This window comes from Macrobrachium rosenbergii, chromosome 52 (assembly GCF_040412425.1).
Source record: "Macrobrachium rosenbergii isolate ZJJX-2024 chromosome 52, ASM4041242v1, whole genome shotgun sequence".
Taxonomy (NCBI): Eukaryota; Metazoa; Arthropoda; class Malacostraca; order Decapoda; family Palaemonidae; genus Macrobrachium; species Macrobrachium rosenbergii.
Window position 1 is genome coordinate 24,480,110 of NC_089792.1, and position 19,372 is coordinate 24,499,481.

The 19,372-nt window shown below is 36.8% G+C and overlaps 1 protein-coding gene across 1 annotated transcript in view; it reads left to right on the top strand.

Moving 5' to 3' along the window:
• CPSF2 (cleavage and polyadenylation specificity factor subunit 2) overlaps positions 1–19,372 on the top strand; it is a 179,734-nt gene that overhangs the window by 112,698 nt on the left and 47,664 nt on the right. Inside the window, exons 11-13 of the mRNA XM_067095976.1 lie at positions 563–707; positions 11,403–11,523; positions 13,848–13,969. Coding sequence (XP_066952077.1) covers positions 563–707; positions 11,403–11,523; positions 13,848–13,969 — 388 coding nt within the window. The remainder of the gene's footprint in view (positions 1–562; positions 708–11,402; positions 11,524–13,847; positions 13,970–19,372) is intronic.

A 19,372-nucleotide genomic window follows, 5' to 3' on the forward strand; every position in this document is an offset into this window, starting at 1 on the left:
AGTACAAGATACAGGGAGATCATTGTGACTTGAGATTTTATGGGGGAAAGTACTGCACTTCCCCATCCCATGTTGTCTTTTATATATTTGCTCATAAATATGCCCAAGGATTGCTGTTGGTTTTAGTACTTAAATTTTACGATAGTATGTCAGGCATAATTGTAATTTTGCAAAATAAAGCACAAAGAAATATTAGAGAAAACATGTATAACTCACTTAAAGGTACTGCATCTCCCCATCTCAGTACATCTTGTAAATATTTTACCATAAACATACTCATAATTTGTTACTGATTTTAGTTCTTATCTGTTATGATATGGTGGAAGGTACAGAAAATTTTTTAGAATTTGTTTCTTATACCATGTGGGTTTGCATATCTTCCTTTTCCATTGGTGTGTTTTTAAATTGGCCAACTTTAAAAATTGCCCAGTCTAGGGCTGTTCCTAATATATATTTTAGCCTGGCCTGTAAGGGTTAAACAAAGCATTAAAGGTGTAAATTAGTCATGCATATTTATCAAATCAATGTGAATTAACCTCACTTTCTTGACATTTTTCTTCAGAGTTGAATCATCAAGTGACAGTGAAGGCGAAGAGGGTCTAGAAGCTGGAAAACATGATATTATTGTTTTGTATGAAAAAGCAGGAACACACAGTATGTTTAGAAGTCGAAAACACCATCCTATGTTTCCTTTCCATGAAGAGAAGGTAAAGTTAACAAACAAGTTAATTACAGTATATACTTTATATTTCACTAGCCATATTAAATTTTGTCGTTTAATTTGAAAGATACTACTTAAGCAAGATTATTGAGTAAAGAAGATAGTGAAAGCCCTTTGAACTGTTAAATAACCGAAGTTAAATATCCTATGAAAACTTTTCACACAGCAAGTCATCACTTACAAGAGAAAATTTAAAACTTAAATACATCAGAAACTCATTACTTGTGGATAGCCTTTTGTGTGTCATGCAAAATTCCCAGACTCTTTTACAAAAAAAAGCACTGTTTCTCTTGATAATATAGCAAGTGCAGTTTGTTTTTTTAGATTCCCAGTGGCTATCTTGGAGAGGATGTAATTTAAGATATTACTGGCATTTACAGTTTTACTTTAGATGGTCTTCAGCAAAATATTTATTTTTCCTTGTTTTACTAACCTTATGGTATTTAATTGATTTAGTTTTATTTATTTTTGGTAAATGATTTTGATCTCAGTGACCTTTAATGACACAACACCAAGGAACCTTAAATCAGTCAGTTGGTCTGCAGACTTTGTTGGATCATTAAGGATTGCTGTTTCATTTCATCTCTTCTGTGTTTTCATTCCCATAACATTTTCTTATTCATTTTCACTTGCTTATTGTGTAACGTGGAAAATTTTTCTATTTTCCCTCACTTCATTTTCTATCTTCCTTTTCTCTTCCCCACATTTGTTCAGTAGCTGGTGCTCCAAGCTTCATAGTGCTTGTTGTCCTCCTCATATCTATGTAGATTGATTATCTCTTGTTTAGTTGCAGCACTTTTAATTGAATCTTTTGTGGTGCAATGCCTCATGCTTGCTTATTATTAGGAATGTAGCTGTCTTAAATTGAAGTTTGTTGGCCTTCCATAGGATTAACCCAGGAGAGTGAGGATTGTATCCAAACAACTGAGACAGTCCCTGAATGTCAGTATAGATTTATGTATTTTTTTTCTGACCACTCACGTAGGAAGGGGTGACTTCTCTACCCCTTGCTCTACTTACATCATTAAGAACTAGTTAGTCTTTGAGGCACCTCTAATTGTGTAACTCCATGTCTGACTCAGAACATAAGTATTAAAGATTACTCTAATTGTGGTCCTGTATTTCATCCTTCCCTTCTCTCCACAGGGCAAGTTGGTTCAGCTTTACAAACTTATAATGAGAGTTTTTTTAAAGTACTCATCAAGACAGGTTAGGTAAATAGAAGCTTCTCAGAACACAATCTCATTCTAGCAGAGGCCTATCATTTCAAGAGTTAACAACAATGTTTCAAATGAGGTGGCTTGGGTAAAAGTCATTAATTTAGATCGGAGCACTCTACTTCCCATCTTTTCAAGAAAAATCTTAATACTGATTGTCTTAATGGCAAACCACTTGGTCTGGAGGTGCTAATTCACTTTTGCTGGTTTTCATCTAAAAGACAGTCCTTGCAAGGCACCTGGTTTAGAGGCACCACACCACTTTACTACTTTTTTTTTTATCTAAGAGCTATTCTTTTTAAGTTCATAAGTTCTTATTGTCTAGTTCCAGTGGTGGCACCAAGTCAAGATATCTGTTTTGGTTGGTGATGTGAGGTCACCGATATCATCCTCATCATATCATTAACCTTTATACAGGTAGTGCTCGAGTTACGATAATTCGCCTTACAATAATTCAATTTTGCGATGGGGTTAGCAATTATTATTGATTCGACGATATTTTTAGAAAATATTTTTAAATTTCAAGCGGGCGCAGGCATCAGCATACAATCAGGCAGCGAGAGAGACCAACTTACAATAGACCAACTTCTTTTCCTCCATCTCTTCATTCCATCTTTGAGTTAAAAAAGTAAAAGAGAATGATGAAAGTATTGTTAGTAACATTATAATCTTGCATAAATGGGCACAGCCATAAACAGCCAAATGAGAAACTGTTGTTTTGCTAATAACTGAATCGGATAACAACCATCGTACATTTCAACAATTACCGTATTTATGTTACAAATGATGTTAAATACAATAGGACTGATATATTTTTACATTACACCCTTATTCGCTTTGGAGAAAAGATTGGCAAGGAAATATGCTGCTAAATTTCAGCTGCAAGTTGTAGCTGAAGCTGGGAAAACAGTGTTGAAGTTGTTAATGACTATAAATTATCGTGCATCGGCAACATGGATGAAACTCGACTGTAATTAAAATTGGAGAGAAATTATTTTAATCAAAACTATTGGGCATGAAAGAACACATATTACTGCTGTTTTCATGACGATAAAAGATAAATACATAAAGCTCATATTATGATGAAATCAAGCAAAAATAGCATATGGAATCTTGATTTTTTTTTACACAAAACAAACATGCCCCCCAAACAGCTCCAACCACCTTTCACAACAAGATGTATTTAAGTTAGATTTTGACTTAAAACACTGTATAACGAAAAATATCCTTATCCCATATAAATAAAGTATCTAGATATTCATTTATACTAACTAGAAGCAAGAAAAGCACTCTGAACTGAGTTAAATGCGGTGAAATAAAGTTACCTCATAATTGATTTCCAAACCAAAACATTGATCACTATGATCGCAATTTACAATACAAAAGCAATATGAGAATATATACAGTATTATTGGATACATTGTAATAAAGCACAACTTTTAAAAGATCTATGGGAAAGATGCATATTCATTATGATGTTTGTATAATAATGATGTTAATATGTGAATATAGAGTACAGTATAATGTAGGCTAGGCTACCATATATGTATATGATATACCGTAGCGTAGGCTAAGTCTTGTCTGTTATTAAGTTTCTCTTTATACTGAATTATCGTAAGTCAGTCTGCATTGAACCTGCAGAATTAGCTGACACTAATAATTACTATACCGTATATGTATAGAGTATCTGTGTAGTGTACGCTAGGCTACCATATATGTATAGATGGTACTGATTACCTAGTGTAGGCTAGGCTATATTCGAGATATGATTTTTTCAACAGACGATAGGGTTTTCTAGAATCTAACCCCATCGTAAGTTGGGGAATACCTGTACTCCAATACTATATACCACTGTCATGGTCTTATTCAAAATGGGTGTCCGTTTTGTATTTGAAATTCTTTGGTGGATTGTTGCATCATTATCCTACTACCTTATTATTTGCTAACAGATTCCATATATCAAAATGCCAACCAACTGTACAGTACAGTAAACCCCCGTATTCGCGGTCTCACGATTCGTGGACTCGCCTATTAACGGATTTCTATATGGAACATATACAGTAATACTTTCGATCTTACGATTGAGTTGCGCCGAATTCACACACACAATACGAACTTTTCACTGGAACCTAACTAATGGGCATATGCGATTTTTTCACAGACACACAAAATTCTCGAGAAACCCTGCAGAAGTGGGTGTTTAATTTTTGAAGTAATTTACAAGTTTTCATGCTTTTATGTGTAAAATCTGTATGAAAAATGCATTTCATTCTTTTATGTGTAAAATCTGTATGAAAAATGCATTTCATGCTTTTATGTGTAAAATCTGTATGAAAAATGCATTTCATGCTTTTATGTGTAAAATCTGTATGAAAAATGCATTTCATGTTTTAATGTGCAAAATCTCTATGAAAAATGCATTTCATGCTTTCATGTGTAAAATCTCTATGAAAAATGCATTTCATGCTTTCAAGTGTAAAATCTGTATCGAAAATGTATTATTTTTATCTTTGTACATGCATAAATATGATGCAAAGGTAATTTCAGCACATTCAGTTAGTGTACTTTTACAAGATGTGATACCCATTTGCAAAGTTTCTGCACTTTTCAAAGATGATACCCCTGCAGAAAATGCTTGTTTAATGTTTGAAGCACATTTATAAGTTTTCATGCTTTTAACTGTAAAAATCGATATGGAAAATTTATATTTATATTTCTGTACATAAATATCATACAAGTATTATGTCCATTTGCAGTCTTTGTCACAAGGACTTTACATGACCTTGAGATGAGGTTGTTCAGTCGCTCACTTGATAAAATGAATTCATTAGTGTAATATCAGAGATGTAACTAAGAGTTGTATAAGTGTCATTCTTTGAAAATTACTCTGTTCACCTTGGAGAAAAGTGCTGGTGCAATCTGTATGTGCATGTAATTACAGCACGTTCAGTTGGTGTACTTACAAGATGTGATACCCTTAGTTACTGCATTTTTCAAAGATGATACCCTGTAGAAAGTGTTTAATTTTTAAGTTTTCGTGTTTTTAGGTGTAAAATCAGAATGGAAAATTTGTATTTATATATCTGCGCATAAATACGATACAAAAGCAGTACAGTTACTTTATTACAGTATCTCTCTCTCTCTCTCTCTCTCTTCATTCCTTAGTTAGCCTCAAACATACTTGTACAACTTATTATTTCTCTGGTACGTCATTACCTGCACAGTATATAATTTTAAATTGATTGAATTTTACCTGTACTGTACTACCTTCTACGAACATTATGTACATGTTTTCGATGTTTTATGTAATTGTACTTTTTTGACTGTGACGTTTTGCCTAGTGACGCAAAGAAAACGGCTTTTACTCTAAGTGACAAAGAAAACGCATCCCATGAATTAGGGGTAACATTAGTATATGTATGCACCTACTGTAAATGTGCTATTATGAAACTGTGCAGTACTCAATTTTTATGTAAACCATTTACTGTATTCCTTCTTTAAGGGTAATAAGCTAAATTTTAAATAAAATTACACTAACTTTAGTTCATTTAAAAGTTAGCTTAATACTTTGGGAGCATGATTAGGGTCATATTTAGTAGTTAAACTCTGGAAATAAACATTTATTAGCACTTTTAAAGACCATGCCAAACTTACGCGAAAATTCACCTTGCACGAGGGGCTCCGGAACCTAACCTCACGTAATTTCGAGGTTTGACTGTATACACATTATTTGCTGAAAATTCGCCCATTCACTGTATTTGTCACTGAGATATATTCACTAGTTACTGTATTTTCATCTCATTTTCATGACTAAATACACTTTTTGTGATAAAATTATTAAAATACTCAGGTAGTGCTCAAGTTACGATAATTAGCCTTACGATTACTTCGATTTTGCAATGCAATTAATACCGATAGACCATATTTATAAAATATTTTTAAATTTTTATGAGGCGCAGGTAGCAGCGTACAATCAGACAGCAAGAGAGACCAAATTACAATAGACCAACTTCTTTTCCTCCATCTCTTTATCCCATCTTCTAGTTAAAAATTACAAGAGAATGATAAAAGTATTGTTAGTAACGTTATACTCTTGCGTAAATGCACCGAATCGGATAACAACAGCCATTTTCCTTGCATTTCAACCATCATATGGTAATGAACAATTACCATAGTTATAAAAAAAAAAAGTATATCTTAGTTTAACCAGACCACTGAGCTGATTAACCCTTTAACACCGAAGCCTATTTACAAAAACGTCTCCCTTATGCGCAGCGTTAGGTGAGTTAGCGCTTGAAGCGGAAAAAAGTTTTTTCAAAAAATTACAGCACGCTTAGTTTTTAAGATTAAGAGTTCATTTTTGGCTCATTTTTTGTCATTGACCGAAGTTTAGTATGCAACCATCAGAAATGAAAAAAAATATCATTATCATATATAAATATTGGAATATATGACAGCGAAAAAAAAACTCGTATATAATTGTATACAAATCGCGCTGTAAGCAAAACGGTTAAAGCTAATGAGTTAATTTTTTTTAGTTGTATTGTACACTAAATTGCGATGATTTTGGTATATAACAAATTTTAAAACGATCAAAGCAACACAGAGAAAATATTATCACAAAATGATGCATGAATTTGTAACGCGCGGATGTAAAAAAATGTTTTTTCAAAAATTCACCATAAATCGAAATATTGTGCTAGAGACTTCCCGTTTGTTGAAAAATGAAGCTAATTGATTGAATATTACTAGACTGTAAGTGTTTTAGCTTACAATTGCAGTTTTCGACCATTTTGGGTCGAGTTAAAGTTGACCGAAAGTCGAATTTTTCTATTTATCGTGATTTATATGGAAATATTTCAAAACTGGTAAAGCTACAACCATGAGTTATTTTTGTTGTATTGTACATGAAATTGCACACATTTTCATATATAAAACTTTATGTAATGACTAATATAAAATGGTGCAAATATTACGACAACGAGACAAAATGGTGCAAATATTACGACAACGAGATTTAAAGAATTTCTGAGATGTTCGGCCGAGTTACTGCGCAGACGTAAGGAAAATGTTTTTAAAAAATTCACCATAAATCGAAATATTGTGCTAGAGACGTCCAATTTATTGCAAAATGAAGTTAAACGATTGAATATTACTAGAATGTAAGAGTTTTAGCTTACAATTGCGTTTTTTTACCATTTGGTCGAGTCAAAGTTGACCGAAGGTTGAAATTTTGGCAGTTATCGTGATTTATGTGAAAATATTTCAAAACTGATAAAGCTACAACCATGAGCTATTTTCTGTTATATTCTACATGAGATTGCGCACATTTTCATATATAAAAGTTTATGTAACGACTAATGTAAAACGATGCAAACATTACGACAACATGACGAAAGAATTTCTGAGATGTTCGGCGAAGTTACCCTCACAGCGAGACGTAAGGAAAAAAAATTTTTTCAGAAATTCACCATAAATCGATATATTGTGCTAGAGACTTCCAGTTTGTTGCAAAATGAAGGTACATGATTGAATATTACGAGAATGTAAGAGTTTTAGCTTATAATTGCGTTTTTTGATCATTTCGGTCGAGTTAAATTTGACCAAGCTTGAAATTTTGGCAGTTATCGTGATTTATATGAAAATATTTCAAAACTGATAAAAGCTACAACCATGAGTTATTTTCTGTTGTATTCTACATGAAATTGCGCACATTTCCATATATAAAACTTTATGTAACGACTAATATAAAACAGTGCAAAACATTACGACAACATGACGAAAGAATTTCTGGCGCGGACGTAAGGAAAAGTTTTTTTCAAAAATTCACCATAAATCGAAATATTGTGCTAGAGACTTCCAATTGGTTGCAAAATGAAGGTAAATGATTGAATATTACTAGAATGTAAGAGTTTTAGCTTACAATTGCGTTTTTTGATAATTTCGGTAGAGTCAAAGTTGACCGAAGGTTGAAATTTTGGCAGTTATCGTGGTTTATATGAAAATATTTCCAAACTGATAAAAGCTACAACCATGGGTTGTATTTTGCTGTATTGTACATGAAATTGTACACATTTTCATATATAAAACTTTATGTAACGGCTAATATAGAGCAGTGCAAAATTACGACAAAATGACGAAAAGAATTTATGAAATTTTCGGCTGAGTTACTGCCCGTGCGTAAGAAAAAGTTTTTTCAAAACTTCACCATAAATCGAAATATTGTGCTAGAGACTTCCAATTTGTTGCAAAATGAAGGTACATGATTGAATATTACTAGAATGTAAGAGTTTTAGCTTACAATTGCGTTTTCGACCATTTCGGTCGAAATCAAAGTTGACCGAAGGTTGAAATTTTTTGTAGTCGGCGTCTTGGCACGCCCACTCGGCACCCAACAGACAATTTTAGTCGACGTATGATACGCCAATAGGCGTTTAAGGGTTAACAGCTCTCCTAGGGCTGGCCCGAAGGATTAGACTTATTTTTACGTGGCTAAGAACCAATTGGTTACCTAGCAATGGGACCTACAGCTTATTGTGGAATCCGAACCACATTATAGCGAGAAATGAATTTCTATCACCAGAAACAAATTCCTCTTGTTCTTCACTGGCCGGTCGGAGAATAACGTAGGCTAGGCTACCGTATATGTATACGATATACCATAGTGTAGGCTAAGCCTTTTTTGTTACTCAATTTCTCTTTGTACTGAACTATCGTAGGTCAGTCTGCATTGAACCTGCAGAATTAGCTGACACTGATAATTACTATACTGTACAGTATATGTATAGAGTATACTGTGTAGTGTAGGCTAGACTACCATATATGTATAGATGGTACTGATTACCATAGTGTAGGCTAGGCAATATTCGAGATATGATTTTTTCAACAAACGATGGGTCTTTTGGTAGTTAACCCCATCGTAAGTAGGGCAATACTTGTACCCCAATATTGTATACCACTGTCATGGTCTTGTTCAAAATTGGTGTCCATTTTGTATTTGAAATTCTTTGGTGGATTGCTACATCATTATCCTACTGCCTTATTAATGGTTTATAGAATCCACATATCAAAATGCCAACCAACTGTACAGTAAACCCCCCCGTATTTGCGGTCTCACGATTCACAGACTCTCCTATTCGCAGATTTCTCTGTGGAACATATATACACATTATTCGTTGAAAATTTTTACACAAAACAAACGCCCCCAAATGGCAACATCATCTATTAATGAAAAAAATAGCTAAGTTAATTTCACAACGAGACGTATTTAAGTTATATTTCGACTTAAAAACACTTTGTATAACAAAAAATAACCTTGCCCCATATAAATAAAATATCTAGAGATTCATTTACGCTAATTAGAAGCAAGAAAAGCTCTCTAAACTGAGTTTAATAAAGTGAAATAAACTTACTGCGTAATCGATTTCCAAATCAAAACATTGATTGCTATGATTGCAATTTATAATATAAAAGCAATATAAGAATATATAGAATATTATTGTATACAGTGAATTAAGGCATAACATTTTAAAAAAGCCATGGAAAAGATGCATATTCGTTATGTTGATGTTTGTATAATACGATATGTGAATATAGAGTACAGTATAATGTAGGCAAGGGTACCATATATGTATATGATATACCATAGTGTAGGCTAAGGTAATGGTAATGAATTATCATAAGGCAACCTGCATGAACCTCCAGAATTAGCTGATATTAATAATTACTATACCATGTAAGTATAGAGTATACTTAATAGTGTAGGGTAGGCTACCATATATGTATACATGGTACCAAATACCCTAGTGTAGGCTAGGCTATATTCAAGATAAGTTTTTTCCAACAAACGATGGGTTTTTTTGGAACCTAACCCCATCGTAAGTAGGATAATACCTGTATAAGCATTTTTAGTTTTCTTTGTATGTTGGAAGTAACAAAATAGGCAGTTCTAAGTGTTTTTAGAAGGGTTCTAAGTATTCGCGGGCTTTAGCTATTCGCGGGGGGGCTGTGGTAAGCACCCCCCGTGAATACGCTGGGTGTACTGTAATATTAGTTTCTTTTACTGCATTTACAAACAAGATAAAAAGTGTATCTTACGGCTGAGCTGGTGGTAGGAAATGCATGTGACCTGTTTGCATTCCTATGTGTATGAAGACAAATGTTTATATATAAGTATTGGTTCCTTGAAGTCCAGCAATATTTTGTGTTATAGCAGAAAAATAAATAGGCAAGACACTGCATAAATATAATTCAGCCAAAAGATGTGAATTAGCAAGATGATTGGAATGTCAAGACATACTGTATTTGCTAACATGTCAGTAAGAGTGAGTGATAGCTTACATAATTTATTGGTATTGGAAGTTTAAATATGAAAATATATGTGTTACCTGTGAACAAGGAATGTTTTGTTTTATTGTATAATAACAAAAAAGATGCTGGAAAAGTACTCTATAAGTGAATCTCAGTTGAAAGTGTTAGGCTTATTTTATCAATATGAAAATATTTTGACTGGTATTTTGGCAAATGACATATTTTGAATGAAGCCAAACTGTATGACTTATTTTTTCTTGTAATTCTGGTGTGTTTTATTTTATTATGTATACAATAAAAGTAATAAATATGCAGTTTGTATGTAATGTACACTTACAGTAATTAGTTACAGTGTCATTTTCACCCATATACTTTTAGGCAGTAATTTGAATTGCATCAGAAAGCTCATGGCATTAGTTTTCTAACGATATGTAATTTTTCATACTTACAATCATCATACAACCAAGAGCACATATCAGTATTCTCTGTTGCAGTCTGGCTTTATGTGTATTTCAGTGATGCTCACAAATTTTATGCACTCTTTTAATGATATACCATCTCTTTTTGACATTCTACTATGTATATCTATTTTGGGGCTGTATGCTTATTTCAGTAGAAGTAAGTGCATTTATTGTACACAGTATATGAAGATTGCTATCCATTTAATTAAACTCATTAAAAATGGTTCAGATTCAAATCATGAACCCTTGTAAACCGAGCTTTGAGTTCTTCACATTTTAACTTACAATGAATTCCATTCAGTTCCATGAAATCCTTCATTTTATTTGGAATGCCAGCACCACAGCTCTCTCCATCCCAAGTGACTATATTAGGGTGTGTATATGGTCTTGTAATGAAACAAATGAATTTTAAAAAAAAATTTTCAATACTAATCTGTTATTTTTTTACTTCAGGGCCTTTGGCCAACTCAACTGTTCATTCACCACTATTTTATGCAGGAACAAAGTTAACAGTAAACTGTGGAGGAGCTTGGAGAACTAGTTGTAAATGCATCAACCAACCAGAAGAAGGCATTTTGTTTTTCTCCGGAAGTGTCTTGGATTTTTGCATGAGGCATGAAAGGCTGTGTAAACTTATGGGTTCATCTTGATAACACTAATGTTAGTGAATTAAACATTTCCAAACTTTTACAGGTTCGAAATGATGATTATGGAGAGTTCATTAATTTGGATGACTATGATATTGCAGCAATGAGAGAAGAAAATAAAGAAAATTTAGAATTACAAATGCCCTATGAAGAGGAAGAGATCATGGGTATGTGTGACTTTTAGCTGAAACAGACATATGAGAGTTATGGTTTTTGGCTAAATAGAAATCCTGTAAATGTACACAGTAAATATAAATGAAAAAATATATCTCTTCCTTTATCCAGATCTTTCTAAATCATATTATCCTTTCTCCCCACACTTCCAAATTAATAATAATAATAATAATAATAATAATAATAATAATAATACTGTTACTTCATTGATAAGAATGACAGTTTATATGCTATGGAGCTTATACTGCGACTTCTCAACTTGGTGTATACGTTTCTTCATTTCAGCAGGTTAATCATAAAGCAGCTGTCCAAATTTCATTTATTATCTTGACGTTTTGGTAGTCCACTATACCATTCACAAAGGGTAAATGGCACCAGGGGCACATTCATGATATATTTATACCAGAAAACTGGTTTACAAAGAAGAGAGGCAATTTTTTATTTGATGACCACAACTGGGGAGCTCTCCTATTGGCTGCGAGTCTGCCTTAGTGATGGAAGAGCTGATTGGCTGGCACCAGGGGGTTCTGCTCACTGGGCTCGCAGCTCAAGTAGGAGGGTGGCTGTCACATTATCTCAGGGGCAGGCCTTCTTGTTCTCTTGATAATGGTCAGACGGAGAAGGGTACTTGGTGAACATTAAATATGGGTTTCCACCAAATGGCAAGGGCCTCCTTTTAGCAGAGGAGGCTATGGTCCATTTTGCTAGCAAGGATTGCGGTGTTCCTCACGACCTGCTGACTTTGGGTGCTGCGTGTTCCCTTGTGCACTGTTGGTATACCACCCCTTCCTGCAGATGGATGTAAATTCTCTTGGGTTCACGCTGATGGCTGGGCTATTCATCGTGAGGTACTGGGCAGGCCTCCAATCTTTATAGCAGTTCTTAGGGTCCAGTGTAGTATCTATTTCAATAGGGGTTACATGAGCCTGAATGATGTTTTTCAGGGCAGTCTTGTCCTCCTTTAAGTCAGTAAAAAAAAACTTTATGGTCCTCGTGCCCTCAAGGGGTGCACAGCTCTCCTTCTGACACCCTTTGTTGATGGTGCTCCCCAACAACCTTGCGACTTGATGGTGAGAATGCCCACTATCAATCTATGTCTGGACAATGTGCTCAAGTTCTTCAGAGATGGAAATCAAGGAAAAGCAGTGGGAGTGGACACGGCCGAGATAGGTATTTATAACCAACATTTCAAATTTATTAGGCCATTCTCCATTGCTGGGGAGACAGAGCCCAATGTTGTTTGGTTTTCTGTGGACCTGTGTCTGGAAGCCCTGGGGAGTGCTGGTAATACAGATGTCTAAGAAAGGGATGACATTGTCAACGACTGGCATGTGAAGTGAAAAACTGATTCCTCTTTGAATGTGCAAGGAGACGTCTTCAGCTCTTCCTCATCAGCGACACAGACAAATGTGTTATATTGTACATATATTTCATGTAAAGGGCAGGCTTTGGGATCTTGCTGAAGACATGCTGCTTGATAACTGCCATGTAGAAATTGGTGAACAGCACATCGATGGGGTTGGGGGATCACCACTGCCTCCACTACAAGGAGCCCCTTTCTATTCTATGGTGGAAATCTATACTTAATGTTACCCAGGAGACCTTCCTCCTGACCACCATCAGGAGAACAGTGAGGTAGCCCCTGAGATAATGTAGGCAACCCGTTTTTAGGTATAAATATACCATTTATGTACCCCTGGTGACCTTCACTCTGAAATTGGTAGCGTGGACTACTGAAACATCAGAATAATAAATGAATTTTGGTCAGCTGCTTTATGATATACCTGCTGAAATGAAGCAACATATACACCAAGTTGAAAAGGCACCGTATAAACTCACCAGCATACAAACTGCCATTCTTTTCAATGAAGCATCTCTCAAAGAGGATCTTCTTCCAATAATAATAATAATATTAATAGTAATGGAATTCTTACCAGTATACACTACTAAAAAATTTCATCTCCAAGATCATCTATATTTTTTCATCTATATTCAGCATACACACTGCTCCCCTAAAAGGAAGGTGGCACAACAATCCCTTCATACATTCCTGTATTGATTTTCAGACTCCTCTTCATTTCCAAGTCTTTTAGAAACATTATGCCACTTCCTATGCTTCACTTATTATGTAACACCTTTTCCCCATCTTATTATCAACCAGTGCATTTACTCTTAGATAACTGTAAGGGTCACCCACCATCCACATTAGCATTTATAGTTCTATCTTCTTGGTTTCCATTTATTCTTTTAAATACAAACCTTTTTACATTCATTCTCAAGTTCATCTTAAAATTTTGGTCTTTTTTTTTTTTTTCAGAGATGGAAGAGGCACCAACCAAGTGTGTTTCTCAGACAGTAACAGTGAGAGTCACAGCACAAGTCCTTTTTATTGATTTTGAAGGTCGTAGTGATGGTGAAAGTATACGAAAAATAGTTGAGGTAAGACTGTGTCCAAGGTATTTGACAGTGAGTCAGATGTAGCCCAGTGCCCATTAAGTGTAACAAAGTACACTACTTGAACTTGATGAATCATGATATTAGAATCAGCGTATGGTAGGAATGTTCTTTTTATTTCTCCCAAACACCCTCTGTTTCAAAAACTTGCATCAATACATGTGAAGGCAGTGATCAGTGAATGGTTTCCACAAAAATCCAACCTTTAGTATTCCCTCTTTATTTTATTTTTAAGGGTCAATCATTGGCTGTTTCATACCCCTTTAATCTAGGAACTTTAAAGAGTCAAGAATTGTCCATTCATACCTCTTTAATCTAGCAACCTTTGGACCTGGCCATTGCTGGACTACAGAAATTGACTATTACCACCCCTAATAGAACTCCTATGTAACCTCCATTTATTAAATAGTTGGCTACTGAGCAAAGTAAACATAAAATATTGAAATGCAATAAGTATTTAATGGTATAAACATTTTATTGTCCTAATACAGATTATTCAGTCAGTTGATTCGGTAGACAACCCCACAGTTGTGTGTACAGAACAAAATATTACAGAGTACAGTATTGCAAAAATGAATCTATAATTTATTTAAACTTGTAATAAAAAATTATATGATAAGAAACAAACACTCACATATTCACTAGTTACCAATATTTGCTAGAATTAGCATGTAACCTATTGTGAATGCAAGTTCTTTATATGTAGGTAATGAAATGAGTATTTTTTCATTGTTAATTTTTCATTATTCCTTTTCTGGTATTGATTTTCAAGTGCAACTTACTAACCACCAACTAGGGAGGATTCTTCATTTCCAGTCATCCATTTATCTCTCATCATCTAACTTCACTCCCTTCCCCAAGACAAAAAGTCTGAAAATTGTATGTTAAAAGCTTATAAAGGTAGTTAATAGCTACAGTAGACGCATTGTAGGAACATTACTCGGCCACGCCTACATCCTCCCTACTCCACCCTGCCACCCCAGCCTAACCCCCTCCCCTCTTTCATGATATTACTCATACAGCTGGCAGTGCTGTCCTTATCATAAACCGGAGTCGGATGATCATGCAAGATTCAGAGACCCTCATGCATTGATAGGGGAGGATGGCATCCGGTACCACCTCTACCCCTACCCTTGGCAGATTAACCATTAAGAGATGGCTCCTTGGAGCTTGTGGCCCTTTTCTCCATTGGAGTTCTCAAGAAAAGGGAGTTGTGGTGCTCATTCACCACGAAGGGAGTGACTTCAGTTCAGAACTCAGCTTTACCATTTTCTCCTATGGATAAGCAGTGCCTGTTTCCTCAGTCGGCTGTTAAGGAAAGCTATTGACTTACAGAAGAAGTTGACCCAAGACCTATTGGCTCAGTCGTCCAAGTGCCCCAAAGAGCCTTCTTCCTTTGCTGTGAAATCTGTCTCCACTGCAACAGCAGCCCTTTCGTGGAGGCAGACAGGGTTTCTTCCAAAACCCGGTCCAAGGTGCATTTCACAGCAAGGTCTATCAAGAGGACTTCATCCAGACCATCTTCTAAAAAATGATGCTTCTGCCCTTCTTGCACCTGTGGGAGCCAGACTCCTCCATTTCTGGAAAAGGTGGAGTGTCAGAGGCATGGAGCCTTGGACAGTCAAGATCTTGAAAGAGGGCTGCTCAATCCCATTCAAAGAGTACCCTCTACTAGTGTCCATGCCGATCGCATTGACAGCCTACTGAAAAGGCTCCAAGAGGTTTGCAGCTCTGTCGGAGGAAGCGTCATCCCTCCTGAGAAAGAGAGCCATAGAGGAAGTGGAAGACTGTACAACGAAAAGTTTTTACAGCCGCCTTTTCATAGTCCCCAAGTCATTGGGGGGTTGGAGACCTGTCCTTGATGTTAGTGCTCTGGACTTCTTCGTCCAGAAGACGAAGTTCAAAATGGAGATGAGTCATTTGGTGCTATTCATCCATTCAACAGGGCAATTGGATGATCACCCTAGATATGCAGGATGCGTATTTCCATGTCCCTGTTTATCCGGACTCCAGGAAATACCTCAGATTCGTCTTTGAGGGCAGTCTTCCAGTTTTGAGCCCTGTGTTTTGGCCTCTCCACAGCTCCTCAGGTATTTACGCAAGTACTAACCCCTCTCGCGAAGTGGCTGCACCTTCTAGGAATCAACGTAAGCCTGTACTTGGAAGACTGGCTTCTCCATTCTCCTTCACAGGAACTGTGCATGAAGGACCTTCAGAGAACCCTTCTCCTCACCCAGGAACTGGGGTTATTGATAAACTTGCAGAAATCCCAGTTGACTCCGACTCAGGAGATTCTCCATTTAGGGGTAAACTCTCTTTGAGTTTTAGGGCTTTTCCATCTCCCAAGAGAGTAGAGTCTTGCCTACAGTCAGTACACAGCCTTCTTTCGCTCCCATCTTGTTCAGCAAATCTTTGGATGAGCCTGTTGGGAACTCTCATGTCCATTGAGCAGTTTGTGAAGTTAGGAAGACTGCATGTGAAGCCTCTTCAGTTCTTCCTAAGAGTAAATTGGGACAGGAAAAAGCAACCGGATTCTGTGATCTTCCCCATAACGACAGAATAAAGTTATACCTGAGATGGTGGACTTCCGAAGACAGACTTTTAGAGGGAAATTCGCTGCTGCCTGGTGAGCCCTGACCTAGGCTTCTTTGCAGACGCCTCAGACTTAGGCTGGGGAACCCTTCTGGGGAACTTGGAAGCTTCCGGAGTGTTGTCTCCGAACACTGGAGTTTGCATATAAACGTGAAGGAGCTGACTGCCATTCATCTAGGCCTAATGTCCTTTGTAGAGGCAGTCACAGACAGACCGTGATGGTGCACTCAGACAACACCACGGCTCTTTCCTGTATAGAGAAGCAAGACAGGACCCACTCCTTCTCCCTTTGCGAAGCCACGAAGGAACTTCTCATTTGGGCGGACCAGAATCGGGTGAGGAGAGTCACCCATTTCATCCAAGGAAAGATGAACATCTTAGCAGATGAATTAGTCGCTGGGGACAAATCCTTCTGACAGAATAGACCCTGAACTCCATGGTATGCAACAGTCTATGGAAGCTGTGGGGAGGCCAACTGTGGACCTGTTCGCCACATCAAAGAATCATCGTCTTCCTCTTTTTTATTCACCGGTCCCAGACCTCAGGCATGGGTGACGGATGCTGTGTTTTTAATTGGTCGAATTTGGACCTTCACACCTTCCCTCTATTCAACATGGACGTAGTTCTAAAGTGGTTAACAGGCCCTGCTTTTGAACCTTTCCATTCCACGTCCCTTAAGAACTTGACAAAGAAAACTCTCTTCCTCGTAGCCTTGGCCACTGCCAAATGAGTGAGTGAACTACAGGCCATAGACAAGTGAATTGGTTTTGCACAAGGAGATGCAGACTGTACCTTTACGCTAGGTTTCCTGGCCAAAAACGAGACACCATCCAACCCCTGGCTGTGCTCGTTCACCATTAAAAATCTTATGGGCATCCTCAGTCCAGAAGAGGAGGAAAGGGTCCTTTGCCCTGTTAGGGCCCTTAGGTATGATGTAGACAGAACCAAGAGAATCAGAGGCCTTCCCAATAATCTTTGGTGCCCTATCATGAATCCCTCTCGACCTCCATCAAAAAATGCATTGTCAATTTTTCTTAGAAACCTTATTTCAGAGGCGCACTCACAGATCAGGAAGACGTCCTGCCTACCTTTAAGGCGAGGGCACACAAGATTAGGGTGGTCGCCATCTTGTATGCTCTGAGGCATGATATGTCATTTTCAGCAATCCTCCAGTCGACTTACTGGAAGTGTAATTCCATTTTCACTACTCATTATTTGAAAGAAATAGAAATGGTTTATGAAAATTGCAGTGCACTTGGTCCATTATCAGTGGCTGGCATGGTATTAAGGGAAGAAGCATAGGAAGCATTCCTTCTTATCCTTGACCTCTTCACCTTGAAATTAGGGTGTTGAGTTTTTTGGGGAGGTGTGGGGTGGGTTACTTTGTACCTGGAGTGCCCACCAGTTTTTGATGGTTGGGTGATGGTTTTTAATTATTTTACAGTGCAGGTGACAGCGTTGTCTGGTCTTTTTGTCTTTTTGGTACTGTGCCCAGGGCAAGGGCAGCTATTCTTATGCTTTGTTAGTAATTTGAAGGCTCCTTTACTTCGAAGCACCCACTTAAAAGTCACTGCAGGTCAAGATGAGCACCGACCAGAGGCAGTAATCACCTGCAGTAGCTCTCTTAACAGGTAAGGAAACAAGCATTTTATCAATGCTAATGGATTTTGTTTCGAATTCATCTTCATAGCTGACTGTTTTCGGAACAGATTATGTCCACATATCCCACCTCCTATCAATGTGGGATTCAGCTATGTAATTACTTGGTAAGTTACTTATATGAAAATGGTATTTTCATATATACTTATCAAGTAATTACAGATCAGAACCTTCCCTCCTCCCATCTCATGAACATAAAAGCACAAAAGAAGTGAGTTCCTCTGCTTTGTTGTTCCTATTGTTCCCCTATAGTGGGCAGGGTAGTCACCTACACGAAAGCAATAGAAGTGCTACTGCGAATTTCAAACTTAAGCTGCCGCACGAGTGGAAAAGTATAGCTATGTAATTATTTGGTGAGTATATGTGAAACTTAATTTTACTATTTCATTAAATGATATGTAAAGTACTGAGAGAGAGAGAGAGAGAGAGAGAGAGAGAGAGAGAGAGAGAGAGAGAGAGAGAGAGAGAGAGAGAGAGAGATGGGGGGTTGCCTTATGTTAAATACCAAAAGAGTGAAATTATTCATGAATCATTGAAGAGAGAGAGAGAGAGAGGGTGAAGTGATATTGTTTACATTTATGCCTTAAACTATCATCCTAAACACTACAGTAATATTTTAATATTTCAATATCACTATCCAGAGGCATCATTTCAGATTTTTGTTTGTGGGGTGCAAAGACAGTTTGGCAAGCAAACAGAGCCTAATCAGCTGGGGTTTCTTGATTTTGAGCTATTTTATGTGCTTTTTGAAGCACATAAAATAGATAGATAGATATAACTTAATGTGATGACACATTTGAATTTCAGTAGGAATAATGGAAAACCAGCTGCTGTTACTTCTTGGGACTTTGGGGGTGAGGGGGCAAGTTGAGGCTTGAAGGGGGCAACTTGAGTCTTTGGGGGGCAGTTCCAGCCCCTAAATGATGCCCCTGTCACTATTATTTTAATATCATTTCAGTATCACTTTAATATCATTTCAGTAAGGAGGTCTCTCTTGTACAGAGGGGAGAGAAAATTGGTTTGTTACCAGCACAAAGCTTAAAAACCTGTTTCTCTCTCTCTCTCTCTCTCTCTCTCTCTCTCTCTCTCTCTCTCTCTCTCTCTCTCTCTCTCTCTCTCTCTCTCTCTCTCAGTTAA